The following is an 18291-nucleotide window of genomic DNA, read 5'->3' as shown; positions in this document are numbered from 1 at the left end:
AGTTTGCCTCCCACTCCTTTGTTCTAACTACTAGGTAACACTGCATCCCCGAGCCCTGAGGAACCTTAATTTTCCCCTCTTTTTGCATAAGATGTGCAAAGAGCAGCTAAGCCCTTCCAATACAGATCTCTGTGTTTTCTGGGGTTCATTACTTGTCTGTAAACCATGTGCTAAAATACAGGCTTAGCTGCCAGCCTAATGCAAGTGTTGCCCCTATCATTAGTACCCACAGACCTTCCACATGTTTAATGGCAGGTGATTAATGGAATTGTTGATTGGGTTGAAATGGCACAGCTGGGATTTTTTAACATAATGGTCTGGGTGTCAGTATTTGCATTAGATTTCCTGTCTCTTGTCACTTTGCTGCATCTTTATGTGGAAGCCCAGTCCCCAGGTATTTGGCATGGTTTAAAAATCCCTATTATTCCTTGCTGACTGTCTTCCGGCTCACTCCTTTCTAAGCCTGGAAATCAAACCCCTTTCCTTACCCAGATTGTGTTTGTTGCATGTGTGCATTGATTCCTTGGACAAACAGTTTTATAATGTGAGCACCCACTGACTTCTTGTTACGGAACCCCTCATAAACGCTGGGCTGTGTGTGTTGGTTTGTTGTTGTAGGGCCACTCTTTTGAACTGGGCTGCATACACTGATTTGCTCCTCGGTGCTGGGCTTTGCCTGCTGGTTTGTTGTTACAGGATGGCATGTGAGTGCTGGGCTGCGTGTGTTGCTTTATTACTGAAAGGTGTTTCATAGGCTAGTTTGTTTTGTAGCATGGCTCAGGAGTGCTGGGTGGGTGCTGCAGTTTTTATTTTTTGTTTGGTGAAAAAATTGAAACCTATTGCTTGATAAAGCACAGGCCACAGTGGAACAAACTTCCTAACAGCCGTGAGCCTGCAGGGGCCATCTCTGGGGCTGGGAAGATAACCCTTGATCTCTTTGCTCAGACTGCTAATGCAGGGCCAAACAATAAATGACTGAAACCTCGCTAAGGAGGAAATGGAGACTCCTTTAAACAACAGCATGACACAATGTGTTTTCCTGTTGTCCTGATTTAGTCGGGTGGAAATACACGATGGCTTGACAATGCATATAGGTTTCCTAACTGGTACGGATAAAACTAACTCTCCTGTGTTCAAGGGAGACCCAGCTCAGCTCTGTCCCAAAGCAAGCAAACCTAGAGTTTACACAGCAAATCTAACTGCTTTCCTCTGGATAGGCTCAGACTCACTGAGAGGGGTCCCTCCCCAAGAGGTGCGTTCCCCAGTGGGACAAAGAGGGCTGTGTGTACCAGCTCCTGGGGACCAGAAACGGTGCTGCTAAGCTGTGGATTGTGGGGGAAGTACACTGCAGAAAAGGCACCTGTGTGTCTCCAAACTTTCCAGACATTAGCTCTTCTCCTGGGGGGTTAACAGGTAGGAATGCATGTGACAGCAGCTGATTGCTTCTTCCTCACGTGGTTAGTAGCCTTCTCCTTAGCACACCTTTAATCCCAGTGAGAGTAACCACCCTGCAGGCATTGGAATGCAAAGCTGTCTGAAAATGATCGGTGCAAATCTGTCACTAGCTGCTAAATGCACTCTGCAGCTTTGGAAGTCTAGCTGCTGCATTTGTGCTGGGGTGACATGTCAAGCACAGGGCAAACCTCCTCCCAATTCACTTCCCATTGCTCAGCACAAGGCGGTGATAAACATGGCCAGCAGAGCCTGCCTCTTGGGTTTTGCATGCCCACCAACCCGCCGCAGACCCCTGTGTGGGCACTTTTATTTCTAGGTAATCGTGGCTTAATCTGGTTCAGCTTCAACCTGACTGACTGACGCTAACCTGAAATAAGCCTGATTTAAACCAAAATCAGACTCTCCACACGGGTTTGCAGCTTTGGTTTAACTAAATGGGTTTAAAATTGTGCCTTTAGTTAACCCAGTGCCTTGAAAACCAGACAAGCTCATGCTCAAATAATTGGTTAGTCTCTAAGGTGCCACAAGTACTCCTTTTCTTTTTGCGAATACAGACTAACACGGCTGTTACTCTGAAACCAGACAAGAAAGAGAAGTTGGTGTTACATGCAGGTGTGTGATCGTGAGTGAGAGCCTTTATTCTCTGGTTGCTGGTTGGGTTGCAAACCAGTGACTGCCTGTCATTACCGCTTGTGGGCTTTCTAAGGGCCTGGGTCTATTTCCTACCACATACGCATCTGCATCACCACAATCAGCACTAAGGATCACTCTCCATGGCCATCTCCGAGCTGCCTGGCCCCTCAAGGATTCAGGTTTTGTTCTCATTATATGCAACACAGGAACTGTCTGAGCTAGAAGAATCCTTCAGCACAGGGGACTTGGGGCCCTTAGGAAGTCAGGGATCAGTGGAACCCCATCAGAAACAACCCCCCACACCCTGCCCTCATCTACCCCTTCAGGGTGCGATGGTCTCATCTGCTTGTGTTTGTACAGAACCTAGCACAGTGTGGCCCTGCTCCCTCACTGGTGTCCCTAGGGGCTGCTGCAATACAAATAATAACCATAATAGGGGAAGGCTGTCCGCGGAGCGGAGCGCCCCAGGAACTGAGGAGGCAGGAGGCCCATGGCACAAGGCCAGACTTGCTCTCCATTACACCAGTATGAGACTCCACTGAACTAACTGTTCCTTCTCCTGCCCCCTGTGAAACAGAGCAGAATGTGCCGTCTCGTATACTATCCCCCCGAGCCTGCAACCCAACTTCCGTAGGGAGACACTTACACCTCGGCCAAGTCTCCTTCAATCAGTAGTGGTCTTTCTGCACAGGTTCTAGCGGGTCCCGTACCCCCCGCATACATCCCTCCACCCTGACCCATTTAAAGGATCGAGCCCTGTTAATAATTTTTATGCATTGTATTTTATTTCTGGCACTAGTGCTTTCAGTGCTGGGAAGTGCAGAGACTGCAGGACCTTATGGCAAAACCCTGTGGAACTGAACAGGGAGGGGACTCTTTCAAGACTGACCGGATTTCCCTCTCTCTTCAGTTCCTTCTGTTCGGTTTTGCATCCAATCCATTGCGGCTGAATCCTCTGTTCAGTTCTTCAGGGTAGTTGCTCAAACCTCTAACACTGTTGCCGTTCAGTTCTATGGGGATTTTCCATCGGGGGATAAAACTGAGCAGTAAAGGGGTGAGAGATGCAGGCTACGAAGGCTTTGTCATCGTCTACACGTAAACTGCTCCAGCAGCATGGCTGCAGTTGTGCCGTGGTAGCACTTCAGTGTAGACACCCAGGACACCGCTGGGAGGGTTCTCCTGCTGCTGTATTCATCCACCTCCCAGAGCTGCAGTAGCTAGGTCAATGGAAGAATTCGTCCCTCAACCTAGCGCTGTCTACACTGGGGGGTAGGTCGGTCTAACTATGCTGCTCAGGGGTATGGATTTCTTCAAACCACTGAGTGACAGTGCTGGGTGGATGAGTTAACCTTTCCTGGAGTATGAAAATCTCCACTTAACTTCAGGGTCAGCCTGAGGGCTGGTCTACACTGGAAACTTACACTGGCATAGCTGTCTCTCTCCTGGGTGTGAAAAATCCACACCCCTGTGAGACATCGTCAGCTGACCTGACCCCCAGTGCAGGCAGCGCTAGGTCGATGGAAGAATTCCTGCGTCGACCTAGCGACCACTTCTTGGGGAGGCGGATTCCCTGTAATGACAGGACAACCCCTCCTCTCGCTGTGGTGAGGGTCTGTGCTGAAGTGCTACAGAAGTGCAGCTGTGCCCTGGGAGCAATGTAAGTGTAGACATAGCCTGAATTTGGCATGAAGGTTCAGGGAGGATTTTACTTTATCTCACTATCTTAGGTATTTGTGAGATGCTCAGATGCTGTCCCTTAATGTGTCTCTCCTCACAACCCCTGTGGGGGAGGGCAGGGCTGCTAGCCCCATTTCACAGATGGGGAATGGAGGATAAAAATGTCAGAAGCTACTAGATGAGTAAGGAGACCAAGTCCCATTTCTAAAGCTAACTTAGGCACAGAGTCGCCTACGTTCCAAGGACTTCCACTGAGACTGCGGCTCATACAAAGAACAGGAGGACTTGTGGCACCTTAGAGACTAACACGTTTGTTAGAGCATAAGCTTTCGTGGGCTACAGCCCACTTCATCGGCTGCATCGAATGGAACATATAGTAAGAAGATATAAATATACATACAGAGAATATGAAAAGGTGGAGTAAGAGGCTAATTAATTAAGATGAGCTATTATCAGCAGGAGAAAAAAAGCTTTTCTAGTGATAATCAAGGTGGCCCATTTAGTGACTTGGGTGCAGACCCTGAACAGGTATTTAGGCGCCTAATTTCCATTCGTGTCTAGAGTCTAAATGGGACCTAGGCTCCCTACTCACTTGGGGTAACACTTTGTAAAGCCCAAGTGACTTCCTCCGGTCCCCTCTGCAGTCTGTGGTAGAGCAGGGAACTGACCTGAGTCCCAGCTAGTCAGTGCCCTGGCCATTGGGCCATCCTTCCTCTGAGCCAGTGCCTTATCCACACTGTTCAAAGGGGCCGTCTCCAGCTGAGCCAGTGAGTGAAAGGATCAGGGAGGGGAGGTGGAACCAGTGCTCCCCTCTGGCCCAGGTGCTGCCCAGGCAGGGCCGTAATCAACAGTTTGCTTTAGCATTAATCCTGTGCCTCTGATAAGCAATTTCCCCATAAACAGCCCTTCAGACTGTTTACTCCCACTCGCTCCTTTTCATATGGATCCAGAGCAAACTCCCCTTATCTTCCCCTCCTAGAACTCGGGCTCGGCCTTCCTGAGGGTGGATATTGTTAAGCAAACAGGCAGGTGGGAAGTCCCACAGGTTTCCATTGCTGACAGAGACCCTTGCAGGCCCTGAACTGCAGAATAATCAGGCTAATGCTGTCTGCAAATTTACACTGCTGTCAGGTCAAGTACAGCAGACTGGAGCAATGACTCAGACAGTCTCAGGAATCTGGCCTCATGCACTGAGAGAGGAAGCTAAAACGATTCTAAGGTTCGGTGTTTATAGATTCCCAGGATGGCAGGGACCACTGTGATGATCTAGTCTGACCTCCTGCATGACACCGGCCCTAGGGCTCCCCTGTAATAATTCCTGGTCCAGTAGCGCATAGCTTAAAAGAATCCAGTCTTGATTTAACAATTGCCAGTGGTGGAGAATCCACCACCTCCCTTGGTAAATTGTTCCGCTGGTTAATTACACTCCCTGTTAAAAATGGGCACCTTGTGTCCAGCCTGAATTTGTCTAGCTTCAACTTCCAGCCATTGTTCTATCTTTGTCTGCCACATAGAAGAGTCAGTCCATTATCGAATGTTTGCTCCCCAGGTAGCTACTCTCAGGCTGTGATCAAGTCACCCCGAACCTTCTCTTTGGTAAGCTAAATCGATTGAGCTCCTTGAGTCTATCACTATAAGGCAGGTTTTTTTGTCCTTTAAACATCTTCATGGCTCTTCTCTGAACTGTCTCCAATTTATCAACTTGACTAGCAACCAAAGCACTGGCTACGTTTCTACTTTGCAAATACAGTGAGGATATGTTTTCCCATGAGATTTGCTTCCTGATTCCAGCCAGGTTGGAGGTTGGAATCTCCTTCCTTAGAAGTTTTTAAGGTCAGGCTTGACAAAGCCCTGGCTGGGATGATTTAATTGGGGATTGGTCCTGCTTTTGAGCAGGGGGTTGGACTAGATGACCTCCTGAGGTCCCTTCCAACCCTGATATTCTAGGATTCTATGATGCAAGAACTGCATCTCTGTTGATTCTGTGGGATTTGCTCTTCCAAGTCCCCTTGCTTTGGTGCTGGAGTCTCCTGTTCTAACCTGCCACCCAGCTGGGGGAAGGTTGGGATGATTCCTTTCTCCCTGGAGACCAATAATTCATCCCTGCCCAGGCCAACTTGTAAAGATGTTTCTGAAGGGCAAATTCCCTGCCTGCAGAAGGGACCAAACTGCTCCAAATGGCAGGATGCTCACCCCATTCCTAAAAGGCCTTCACCCCAATCACCTTGTCAGTGAGTTAGCCGCTATGCTGCCGTGTCTGCACGCTCAGTCAATGGCAAACCCCCCACTGACTTCAATAGGACCAGGATTTCACCCAGCACGTTGATGAGGAGTCTACACAGACACACATGCCATGTCCCGGAGGGAAATTAGAACTGTACGCCAGACCTGGCTTAGGTGCAAAGCTGTTTGTCCCTCGGATTGTGTGACTTAGAGCAGAATCTTTCATGAGGACTAACGGTGCACGCCCCAGGTCAGCAGCCTGAGCCTCTGCAGAGCTTGCGTTATGGTCAGGATGGAGAACTGCAGGCTAGGAGCTGAGGCTGAGAATACTGCAGCTTGGCTCAAACTTCAACTTCAGCCTGACTCGGAGCTGCGCCCACAGCCAGTGGGGGATAGAGCCAAGCAGGGGCGCTCTCCTCCTCAGTAATCCAACACCGTGGAAGCTGTGCTATGCACCATTCCCCTGTTCTAACCCCAGTCGAAAGCAGCCAAGTGGTTTCCAGCACAGGTTTGTTCCTCTTTCAGTTGAAGACCCACTGGCCATTCTGCGGATCCCTGGAAGGGCGCTCAAGGCAGATTTCACTGGGCTGGTGAAGAGACCCTAAAGGAGTTGTTCCCCCTCCCCCAAGTTCAGCACATTTTGGTTGATTGATTTATTCGTTTCAGGCCCCAGTTCTACCCTCAGATACTTACAGTAGCACCATGAGGTGCCGAGGTGCCATGGTGCCAGGTGCAGTACGTACACAGCATGAGAAACAATCCCTGCTCTGATGAACTTACTGTCTAAACAGATTTCAGAGTGGCAGCCGTGTTGGTCTGTATCAGCAAAAAGAACAAGGAGGACTTGTGGCACCTTAGAGACTAACCAATTTATTTGAGCATAATAAATAGAGAAGACAGGGAAGGAGGGAACCTGAGGCACAGAGCAGGGAAGTGACTTGCCCAAGGTTATACAGCAGGTCCCTGGCAGAACAAGGAACAGAACACAAGCCTCCTGGCTTCTAGCCCAGGGCCCTACCCACTTGCCTGCCCTGCCTCTTATGGGTGATGGGCCTGCGCTTTGCATTGACTTCAGCGAGAGCCCTGGGCAGGCACCCAGAGGCAGGACTTTCCCTTCACAAGTGGCACTGACCTCAGAACACAGAGAGGAGGCTACTGCATGAAAGGCAGGGAACACAGTAACTGGCACTGCCCGTGGAAACTGCCTGAGCACTTAGGGTCTAGAGGCCAGAGCGTGCCTGGTCTCACTGCACTGCTGTTCTTCCCAACAAAAGCCTTCTCCTTAACACAGCAAATGTATATTGGGCTGTCAGAAGGGCTGATGCTCACAGGGGCTGCAAAGCTTTTTGCTAACAAAGATTAGGTCCCCATTCATAGTGCAAGCCCCAGAGCTCTATGCCCTTAAGTAGGCACCATGCATAGCAAGATCAATGAGATTTTTATCCTGAGTCTCCTGGTGTTTGATGTTCTTCTTAAAGCCCTGGCTCCCGGAGTTGTAGGAGAGTCTTAGCTTTCGAAGTACCCACTCAAAACCTTGGAAATGCAACCCATAAAGACTCAACACCGAGAAGGCAAAAAGAGCCCCCAGGTTCCTAGTTTGTTTTTTAAACCAGCCTTATAATTTTGGGGGCGTCTGACTCATGCTTGGCATTAGCACAGTGCAAGGCTTTCCCCCTTTTCGGAGCAGTTTAATGGCTCCTGCAAATGACCCTCAAGTGGCTTGTTAATTACTGGCGGGTCTCAGCAGGACATACCAGCTGAATATGTAAGCAGCGCTGGTGATCAATGCCGGGAGGAGGGCCTCTGCTGTGAGAACCAGACGCGCTTTGTTTATCCCTGGGCTTGGATGTGGATTGGAGTTAATCAGGCCAAAGCCCATGCTGGCGGCTGGGGGGATGTGGAATCCTCCTGCTGTTGGGGCTCTGCAGCAGGGAGGGGACTCAGGAAGGGCTTCTTGACCTCTGTCCCATCACGAGCCATGCTCAGCCTCTTCTGGGAGCCATCCCAGAATCCTTTGGGCTTGCTCTTTGGGGGCACCATGAGCACTGGCTCTGCGGTGTGGGGGACAGGGGTGCTCTGAGCATGACAAGCAGCAAGGGGACAGGAACCCGTATGGGCTCATCACCATTCCGATGTGGGTGGCATGATTTGCACCCCCAGAGAGGGTGTCTAGCTCTCGGAGGGAATGCATGACAGGGCTGGGCCAGGCCAGACCAGGCCAGTCTCTCGGGGTGTGGTAGAGGGGTCCGTGGGTCCTGTACAGATGGTGAGGGATGCACAAGTCCCATGGGTAGGAAACTTCCCCAGAGTCAGACAGCCATTCAGTAACAGACAGGACACCCTGAGCAAGGAGAAACAGGGCTGGACAGCAGGGATTGCTGGGGATGAGCCAGGTTAGGCTGTGGGGAAGGCCCCGTTGCTCCGGATACTTTCAGCTAGACTGGACAAGGCACTAGCAAGTGGGGAATGCCTTGCCTTGCCTTGCCCTGGGGACCTGTCCTGCTAGGAAATGCAGTCGGGCTTCGCAAGTGTGCGCTGGCTGATCCTGTTGGAAACATGACCGTCTCCTGGTCGTGATGTGGCTTCTGTTATCTCTTACTTCCCTGATCCTTAAAATGAGGGGAGTCCCTGGCCCTGGAGCAATGTCACAGGGGCAGGGGGCTGCTGGAGACTTATTGGCAAGGGATAGATGGGCTTGAGGAATGCTGTGCTGTAAAGCTGGCTGCCACCAACAGATGTCTGAGGAAAGAAAAATCATTAGGCAAAGAAAGTAGAGACCCACCCCCACCTCCAGACTCAGGTCAGGACCGGGCTGTGCAGGGAGACAGAAACCTCTCCCTTCCACTCTCTGCAATCAGAATGCTGTGCCCTTCTCTAGCAAACAACTCACAGAAGGTATCATTCTCCATACCTTACCCCGAGAGAAAGGCAGGCTCGGTGCAAGGCAGTGACTCGCCTGAGGACCTGCAACATGCAGTTCAGCCCCTTGTATTATGCATGATGATACAGTCTTTAATTACATCATTGCATGCTATGCTTTCCCTTGGTCCCCAGCCTCAGTCGGTGCACAGGATGGACCTGCTCAGGGAGGGATGTGTCCGGGTTGTGTAGTGAAGTAGTGGTGCCATAGCTGAGAGTCTGGCTGCAGCTCCAGCCCTCCTGGGGAGTGGGGTGGGCTGGGGCTTTCTCTTGTTTCACAAACATCCACCTCCTCATAAACCAAAAGGTCCCAGATGTGAGAGCAAAGGACATGGCTAAAATGTGTAACTGGGGGGAATCTCTTCCTTGTTTTTAAGATGTGGGAGAAAAGAAAGAGAGAGAAAAAATCCATTTAGCTCTTCCCTTCCCTTCCCTTCCCTTCCCTTCCCTTCCCTTCCCAGGATGACGGAGTTTCACAAGCTTTGTCCTCCAATGAAAGGCAACCTATGAATCAGCCAGTGAACGTTCTCCGGACTCATTCTCATACCACCGTGTGCATGTTCCCATTCATTGGGCAGCTTGGTTGTCTTTCACAAAACCCATTTAACTACATCATGCCTCCTGTATCAGTGTCCTGCTCAAATGCACACACGTGCTCACATGCACACATTATTTGTTTAATCAAAGGGGCCCAAATGCCACCTCACTATCTTCTGGGGCTTGAGAAGTAGGAAGGAAGCCAGTGAAAACCCCCCACCATCACCACCATTCACTCCCTCTGGAGTCTCAAGCAAACCAATCGCACCCCTAAGCAGGGCTTTTGGGAGCTTGTTGGGAAGTTGATATTTTTCCCATGGAAATTGTATGATGAAAACAAAACATTTTTCTTTATGTCAAAAATTGTCTTTGAAAAATGGAAACTCTTTTTCTGCAGTGTTTGACAACGGAAATTTTGGGTCCTGTGGGTTGTTTTGGTTTGGTTTTTCCCCCCGACATGGCAACCAAAACCATTTTTTCTACAAAAATTTCCATTTTGTTGCAAAAGCTGTTTTCTGTTCCAAAAAAAAGTGTCTTGATGGAAAAATTTTGCCCAGCTCTATGATATTGCAGGCTGCTGATGGATCGAATGATCTCAGCCTGGACACAGTGGCCCTACCCTCAGCTGGCTTGCCTTCCTTGTTCTTTCCCTGGGCTAAGCTGGTTCCCTGTCATAAGTTAGAGCAGTCTGGGGACTGTTCTAGTTCCCAGTGGCTGCCAGTGGCCCGACGGCCAGCAGCTGGGGAGCTAGCAGGGTGGGTGGAACCCTGGTTTGTCTGTTCCCAAGGCAGGATTTCAGAGGAGCTGTCTCTGTGTGGACAATACCTGGCAGCACTCGCTGCTTAGCTTGCGAGTTCATTAGTTTGGGCATGTTTGAGAGCATGAGTGGCTTGCAGAGCCAACCTGCCTCTGTGGTGAGCGCTCAGCCCTGCCACACAAGAGACAATCCACCCTCCCCAGGATCCCACTTGGGGGAAATGAGATCTCCTCATATTCTGCTGTGGGGAGTCAGCCCCTGGCACTTTGTGGCTTGCACAATTGCCAACTTTCACGGGTAAATAAGCACCCCGACTTTCACAATAAGACAAAAAACAAGCTAATCCTATTTCAAAACAAGCCAATCCCTAAAAACCCCAGCACTCTATGTGACTAGATCCCCCTGGCATGCAGTCTGGGACTATGGTGGGCCCGCTGTGCACCCCGGACTCTCTCCCCCCGCTTGCCCCTGCTTGCTACAAGCCAAAAACTAGCCAACAAGCAACTCACAAGCCAATTAAACCAAAAATTAGCTCAATTTCTGTCTGTTTGGTTTTTTTTCATGGGTTTGGCATGTCTGCCATGTTTGATCCTGCATGGTGCTGAGGGCCCCCCACTGCTGCTAAGGAATGCTCAGTGTCTTTGCAGCAGCCAGTGTTTGCTCCCTCGCCACCAGGGACAGGATCGGGGCCCTGTGCTCGGTGTTGCTGAGCTGTAAGGGATTCCCTCTGCCACAGTAGCTCCCTCCCCAGGGGGCCTCAATGCACAAAGGAAGTACAGAGAGTGTGTGTGTATGTGGGGTGGGGTGGGGTGGGGGTCCCATGGAGATTAAAGCCAAAGAAGTAATTGCAACGGTGAAAACAAAGCATGATTCTGGAATATGCCAGGCACCATTTTATTTAAATATGTCTGTCTGTTTATTGGTCAATAATACAAGAAAAGACCTTGTATTGTGGATCTAGTTATTTAATCATAGTGTAGTTATCATGGCTTTAACACCGTGAGTTAGATTTTAGAGGTAAAGGGGTACTGAAGAAGCTAGAAGCATGAGCTGAGCTGAGATTTTCAGTCCAGAGGAGTCCGGTACATTTCAGTCCAGACCTCTGCACCTCCATGATACTCACAAGTTTGCTTGCCAGTAGCAACCGTCTTGTTGTTTCTGGTTACGAGTGAGCCCTGCAGGGTTTGAGAGGAAGGATAGTCTTGTGCTTAAGCTGTTGGCTAGGGCTAAGGAGGCCTGGGTTTAAATCCTGAGACTGTTATAGAATCCCCATGTGACCTTGGACAAGCCAGTGAATTGCTCTGTGCCTCAGTTCCCCATCTGTTCAATGAGGATAACAATAGTTCCTTTCTGCCACCCTTGTCTGTTTAGACTGTAAACTCTTCAGGGCAGGGACTGTCTGTGTATGTACAGCACCTCGCACGATGGGGTTCCAATCTGTGTACCCAGTTACCCAGTGTAATACTAATCCTAAAAAGAATGCCATGTGTTCATTGTAATAGAAAATATCTAAATTCCCGAGACTGTCTTAATATTTAATCACACTAATGGTTGAGATTTTCAAAGCAAACACCTGTGCCTCTCCTCTCAGCCAGACTGTAACAGGCCAGAACATTTATCACACCTGGAAGAAAAACAAACAGCATTTGCCATGTTTAACAATAGTGAACAATAACAAAGGAGACCAAGCTAGTTGCATTCTCAATGGCTCTGTCCATTCCAAGGTCAAATGCTGCTCTCTGCCTCCTGGGTGCCTCGGCTGGGAGCAGAATTTGGCTCCTAACCTTTTTGCAAGAGATGCTTCACATCAAATATCCTGCAGACGAGAACATTTTCCCAGTGCAGTGTCTAGAAATACAGACTCCGAAAGGAAACCGTGCCGTCACAGCCCCAGAGGACAACGGCAGAGCAGTTAATGCCTATTGGTTTGGTTTAGACAAATAACACCACATGTAGATAAGGGGAAGCCCACAGAAAGGAAAGTAACTAGCACGCTCCATTTTTTATTTATTTATTTATTTATTTTGCTGGAAAACAGTTTTTGGGGGGTAGCGATAAAAATCTCTTGGCCTATATGCACGAAATATAGATCTATCTATTTACAACATTCACAGAACATTATGAAGAGCTATTTACACCTGAGTGAGTACCTTTTGCTGGCCAGCATTGGCCCAGTTCAGGCAAAGCTGCAGCAGGGGTTGCTGGGGGAAGGCAACAGCCATGAAATTCCCCTTGCAGAGCTTGCCTTCCCAGATTCTCCCATCGGGGGTGGGGTCTAATGTCAAGGGGGGTGTTGTGCATTTCCCACAGCTCTGCCTTTATCCTCCTCGGTCTTCTTCCCAGCCTTCTCTAGTGAGGGCTGCCTGGAGAGGCCAGGTCGGAATCCCAAGAGGACAGCTCCACCAGGGCAGCTTGATCCCTGTCATGCATTAATCTGTGGGTGGGTGATGACCTGAGCCTTTGTCTTTATAAGCACTTAGACTTCAGATCCTTGTGGACTGGTTCCTGGCTGCACAGGGCTTATTCCCTGCCACCCCCAGGGCAGGACGAGCCTCGAGTCTCATGTTGGTAGCCTGCCTGTGCTCATCACTGAGCCGCAGGATCTCTGTCACCCAGAGGAGAACAGCTTGCTTTAGTTGCAGCCACATTCCTCAATGATCATGTCTTCATGGTGGCGGAGGACGACTTCCCCTTTCTCATAGTACAGCATGGAGAGGGGGCTCATCTTGACCGGAGCACAGGCTGGACAGGGGACCCGGTTGGGCTGGTACAGCTTAAGCAAACTCTGTTGGGAAAGGGGAAGGCGTTAGTCATCTGGCTTGTACCAATGCAGCCTGTGGCCAAGGTTGGCCAACAAGTCTAGTGACCTTACAGAGGCCTGATTCTCAGAAAGTGCTGAGCACCCACCCTCTGGGAACCCGGCCCTGGCAAGTCCGCTCCAGCTGTGCACCCAAAATCACTAGTCCCTTTGGAAAATCACCAGCCAGGATTTGGGCCAGATTTTGCTCCCACAAAAAGTGCTGCTGTTATCTGTATCCTGGTAGCACACACTAGCCCCGGCCATGACCCAGGACCCCATTGTGCAAGGCACTGTACAAACAGAACAAGAGCTGCCCCTTGCCCCCAAGTAGTCCTTGCTCTGTGAGTAGCCCTGCTGAAATCAGTGAGGTTGCTCCTAGAGCACAGTACCCACTCAACAGCAGTATAGGTTCCCCTTATATAGCCTGGATGTACCAATGTTCCCAGGATAGGACCTGCTGCAGGTAAAGGAGCCAACCCTTGCACAGAACCCCATTGGCTCCGGCTGGCTGCAGGGCCTGACTGAGATTCCTGTGGCATGGAGGAGCTGCTTTCAGCTAGCGGATAGCGGCTGCTTGAGAACCTCCCCGCCACCCCAGTCTTAATTCACCCCAGTGTGTTTGGGTGGCAGAAGCCCTGTGCTCTGAGACATTTTAAAACTAGACTAGACTATACACTAAAAAGCACAGTGGCCAATCCTGCAATGGCTTTAGGATGGGAAAGGGGACATGGACTGTAGACTTAATGGGTCCTTCCCGTTTCGAATGTCTCTGGTTCTAGGATGCTGTAGTTGGCTTAGCATTTTACATGAGATGAAACTTGGGAAACTGCCCACTATTCTTTGTGTTTCACTATAATCTCCATGCTCAGCAGACTACAGCCTGCACAGAGCCAGGGGACCGCTCATCCCATAGTGCTGGGGGGCAGTTTAGGGAACCTCTGCTCTAGCAGAGAGGAAGAGGCCTCACTTACCTGGATATATGCATGGTTAGTTGGTTTGAAGGTCTCATCCACGGGCGCTGGGCACTCTCCCGCACACCGATAGGCGTTGTACTTCTTGGGGTAGACAATCCAGCTTCCCCAGCCAGTCTGCTCAAAGTTCACGATCATATCCACCCTCTTGCACAGAGACCTGCCTTCCTCCCCCAGGCCCGGGGTGGAGAGGTCTGCCATTTTAATCCTTCGCTTCTCCTGCTTGTTCCGGCGGTGCCGGCGGTTCCCCAGCTCTTTGGAGGCGTTGTCAATCATGACATGCTTGGAGGCCTCCGCAGTTCTGATGAGGGTGGATGCCCAGGAGGGCTCTGCTGAAGGTTTATCTTTGGAGAAGACGACCAGCAGGACCTTGTCCGTCACACCATGGGACACGGCTGGCTCCGCCTGGCTGGAGCCACTGGAATTCTGCACACCTGTCAAGTCAGTGACATTGCTGTCTGACCCAGTCCGCTCCTGCCCCTGGGAGCCCTGAGCATCTGCATGCTTCCCGTTGCCGGAGGCCACCCCTTGGTGGAGCCAGGCCTGGAGCAAGCTGGTGACGTTGAACACTCTCCAGGAGGAGTGGCTGACCGCAGGACTGCTGGTGAAGGTGCCCAGGAAGAGCCTGTCCACGCAGGTCTGGTTGCCCTGGCGCTTGTGCTCGTGGCTGTGGTAGATGTCCACCGTCACGTTGTGGGCCTGGGGGAAGGACTGCAGGCGGACCCGCAGTTCGGCTAGCCTCACCTCATCGCTGCTGGAGATGGAGGTCAGGTCGAAAGAGAGAGTCCAGTGATCCCCAGCCTGGAGAGAACCTGCGAGAGACCAACACAGTGCCAGAGATGAGGGACCTGTCCAGCACAAAGCATTCACCCCACAGCCCCTTCTGGGGACTGTAAAGAATCCAGGGGTTGCCCACGGGGCACTGGTACCGCAGTGAGGGGTGGGCAGAGCTGCAATGCCCCCAGGAGAGCACTGGGGGGGGGGGGTGGCACAATGCCTCTTGGAGCTTCTGGGGGTGCAGCTGCTGTGTGCCTGCTAACACCCTCACCCCCCCATGACCATGAAGGCCAGGCCTGCTGGTTGGTGCATGGTGGAGCAGGGCAATGGGCCAGGCCTGGGGGAGCAGTCCTCTCGCTTTCACAATGGTCCCTTTCCCCTGGGTGTGGGATGCTCTGCCCCGTTCCAATGGATCTCCCCCAGCCTGGACCCAGATTACCCCCCTACTCCCCACATGGGGAGTCGTATCTTGTTTCTTGGTTTAATTCGCTGGGTTCTGCCTAGGGTGCACAGCAGGTAGGGGCCAAGGGGGCAAGGCGCCTTCTCTACCTTCTTTACATGGGTCCCATAAGGGCCAGGGAGAACTGCCGCTCTGTGCACTGCTCCCTACACCCCGGCCCCAGCTCCATCCTTCGCCCCGGGGCATCAGCCGCCTTGCCCGGCCTTCACGCAGGAGAGCATGTTGCCCCTCACCAGGGGAGGTAGGAATAGACCCACAGCATCTGCACCCCCCTGGGGCTCCTGGGCACATCTGCCTCCCCCAAGTATTCTGCCTCCCAGTGCTGGCCCTGGGGCACTGCAGTACCACCCTGTCCTGGCCTCACTGGGCCTTGGTGGCCCTGGCCAGGCCTTTTCTATAGTATGTATTTAGGTGTCCTGTTCTCTAAAGGCACAAAGCCATCCCTCCCTGGGCCGAATGAGCTATGTAGTGATGCAGCAGCTTCCCCAGAGCCAGGAAGTATGGCAGGAGTGAACCTCAAACTTCACCCTGCTTTCCCCCACCAACGCCAGCCCCCCCGGAGCAGCTGAGGCTTTAATGCACCCCAATACTGCAGTCTAGTACTAAATGGTGGTCACACCCCCAACAAGAGGGGCAGGTCTAATCCTATGCCCTCTGCTCCACAGGAGGTCAAACTGCGACTCCTCCCCATATCCACCAGCTGCTTCTCCCAGTATCTCTTCCACCTTACCCGGACTGAGCTGCAGCCAGCTTGCCCTGACCATGCCCCAGTCTTACCAAGCACTGATTAACACAGTCCTGCCGTTAATGAGGGCTGGGGGGGTTCAAGGAACCTCTAAGGGAATGCGTGATCAAAATCTCATTAAAATTCAATGGGATTCTGGCTTCTAATTCACTTAGACGCCTTTGAAAATCCCAGCCGAAGTAGTTTCCTTTTGTTGGGTTGTTTGAAAATGTAAAGCACCATGGCATCCACCAGTCAGCCAGACTAGGCTTTGATATCCCATCCATTCCCATAGGATCAGAGTCCTGCGTAAATACCTACTTCTCACCTAGTGCTTTTCATCAGTTGTTCTCAAAGCCCTTTGCAAAGGGGATGGGAAAACCGAGGCACAGAGTGGTAAAGTGACTTCCCCAAGGTCACTCAGCAGCAGTGGCAGAGCTGAGTCCTTACCCAGGGGTCTAGCTCCTAACCCACACTGCCTCCTGATAGAATTGTTCATTAATGCTGTTCATGCTGTTGGGTAAAATTGGCAAATTTTACCCAAGTGACTTAGGGTAGGTGCTTTTGAAAATGCTCCCTGTTGTCAGTTATTTACAGCATTAATTAAATAAAGTCCTGCGACTTAGAGTGGAGAAAACAGGAATTATGCTGATGGGAAGAAGCCCCACCCTTATTCCAAAGCACTAGAATAAGATTTACCAGGGTGTCTGTTTCCTTCCTTCTAAGGACTTTGCTAGGCGGTTGGTTATTTCAAACTTTCCTGTATCTGGCCGTGCTTGCTTCTGCAGCTATTTTAATGTTTGCTTGCCATTATACAGTCGTTTTTCAGAATCAGAGGCCACTGCTGCAGTCGGCAGGCCGAGGGCTCCCATGAATGGAGTTAGAAATGCAATGCCCTAAGGCTTTGAAAACTGCCTGGTGAATTAGACAGTCTGCTCCCTTCGCCGTCCCAAGGGGCTGTTCTCCTTGCTGTATCCATGTTCTCCTTTGCATCCAACAAGCAGTTCATTAAAATCGCTGCACTGTGCCCCTAAATACTGCAATAGCACCCAGATTCTACAGCCTGAGACAGGACACCGGCGTGTTTAAGGGCACTAGCCAATCTCCCTGATCCCATGCTGGCCTGTGGCAGGCTGAGGAAGGGACCTACTCCTCTGTACAAAGATTTGCCTTTCCAAATAACCTGCCAGCCAAAGCTTGGATCCCAAGGGTAACACCTTAGCTTTTTTCAACCACTGGCAGGGGAAGCTAGGGCAAGCGTCCTCCCACTGCAGAGTTCAGGATCCAGGCTCAGGCTGACCCCTTCAGAGCAAGACATCCCCGCCCCACCCCCACTTCCCCCCTCCACATTTCTCTCCCCACATGCCACCCGTTAACAAAACAGCAACTGGCTATTGCCCAAGCTTGTTCCTGCCAGATGTCAAAACAGTACAGATGTGGATTGGGTCCCCATGGGGTCCCTTCTTCACAGACGTCTGGGGTCCCAATCCACAAAAGCAATGGCAAGAGAAGCACTGGAATAGCCAAGGCCCAACAGGGGAGAGTCTGATAAGCAGCAATCAGTCAATGAGGTCCTGACGAACCTGAGGGCTCAACCCCCATCACAGCATTGCTGCTGCTGAGCCAGGTCCTAGGGCAAGCTAGAAACACAGGGAAGGAAGGAAGGAAGAAAGAAAGAAAAAGAATAAATGAACATCACCTACTTCTAGCTACGAGGCTTAAGACTGAGTCAGATTCCTGCAGTGCTGATGCCTCCATGGTGGGCTGTCCCAGGTGTTTCCCAATCACGAGGGATCTATACAGCTGCATCATGTACAAGGGGTACCGGAGAGCAGGGTGTGGGTGCCGGAAGCCACGGACTGTAGACAAACTCTTTAGCCCTGGGCTAGATCCTGCTGTATGTAACTGCTGCTCATCCTTCTGCTGTGAGAGACCGGTCGACTCTGACATGCCCAGCTGCATGAGGATGAGAGCCCAACACACCAGCTCCAAGCCGCAAGTGTTCCTGGGTGGCATAGCTGCTGCTGCTTCTCTCCAAACTAAGCTTCTTACGCTTCCCTCTGGCTCCTTTCAACACCCGGAGCTGTCTGGCTCTCTGAGTCTTTCCTCTTCACTGCTGCCTATTGACACTATATACCTGAGGCTCCCTGAGCAGGCTCTAGCCTGCAATCCTTTGATGTCAACACTCCCTCCATCCTGAGTCCAGAGCTGTCAAACCTTCTACAGTCTCCACATGGTCCCTATTCTTATGCAACCCCTCCCTCTAATGAGGAAGTGATGGGAAGACACACAGAGCAGGTGATTAATTACCTCTCAAAACTCTTCTCCATTATGCATTGGCCCAAACTGGAATGTGGC

The 18291-nt window shown here is 51.1% G+C and overlaps 1 protein-coding gene across 1 annotated transcript; it reads right to left on the bottom strand.

The window, feature by feature from the left end:
* Positions 1 to 12255: 12255 nt before the first annotated feature.
* On the bottom strand, positions 12256 to 17949 carry NODAL (nodal growth differentiation factor). The gene is made up of 3 exons (XM_048829126.2): positions 17637 to 17949; positions 13973 to 14784; positions 12256 to 12986 (listed from the first exon to the last, which is right to left on the bottom strand). The coding sequence occupies exons 1-3, from the start codon at positions 17947 to 17949 to the stop codon at positions 12834 to 12836; spliced, it is 1278 nt and encodes a 425-aa protein (XP_048685083.2). The 3' UTR covers positions 12256 to 12833.
* Between the last annotated feature and the right edge of the window lie 342 nt (positions 17950 to 18291).

Source organism: Caretta caretta, chromosome 26, assembly GCF_965140235.1.
Source record: "Caretta caretta isolate rCarCar2 chromosome 26, rCarCar1.hap1, whole genome shotgun sequence".
Lineage (NCBI taxonomy): Eukaryota > Metazoa > Chordata > Testudines > Cheloniidae > Caretta > Caretta caretta.
The sequence above is the reverse complement of the archived record's forward strand: the minus strand, read 5'-3'. Positions and strand labels throughout refer to the sequence as shown.

Bases quoted from the DNA above. Each gene is read 5' to 3' on its own strand.
- NODAL (XM_048829126.2), bottom strand. From the start codon at position 17,949: ATGCCACCCAGGAACACTTGCGGCTTGGAGCTGGTGTGTTGGGCTCTC. The intron at 14,785-17,636 runs GTAGGTGATGTT...GGTCTCTCGCAG, and splicing joins CTTAAGCCTCGTAGCTAGAA to GTTCTCTCCAGGCTGGGGAT. The intron at 12,987-13,972 runs GTAAGTGAGGCC...CTTTCCCAACAG, and splicing joins CTAACCATGCATATATCCAG to AGTTTGCTTAAGCTGTACCA.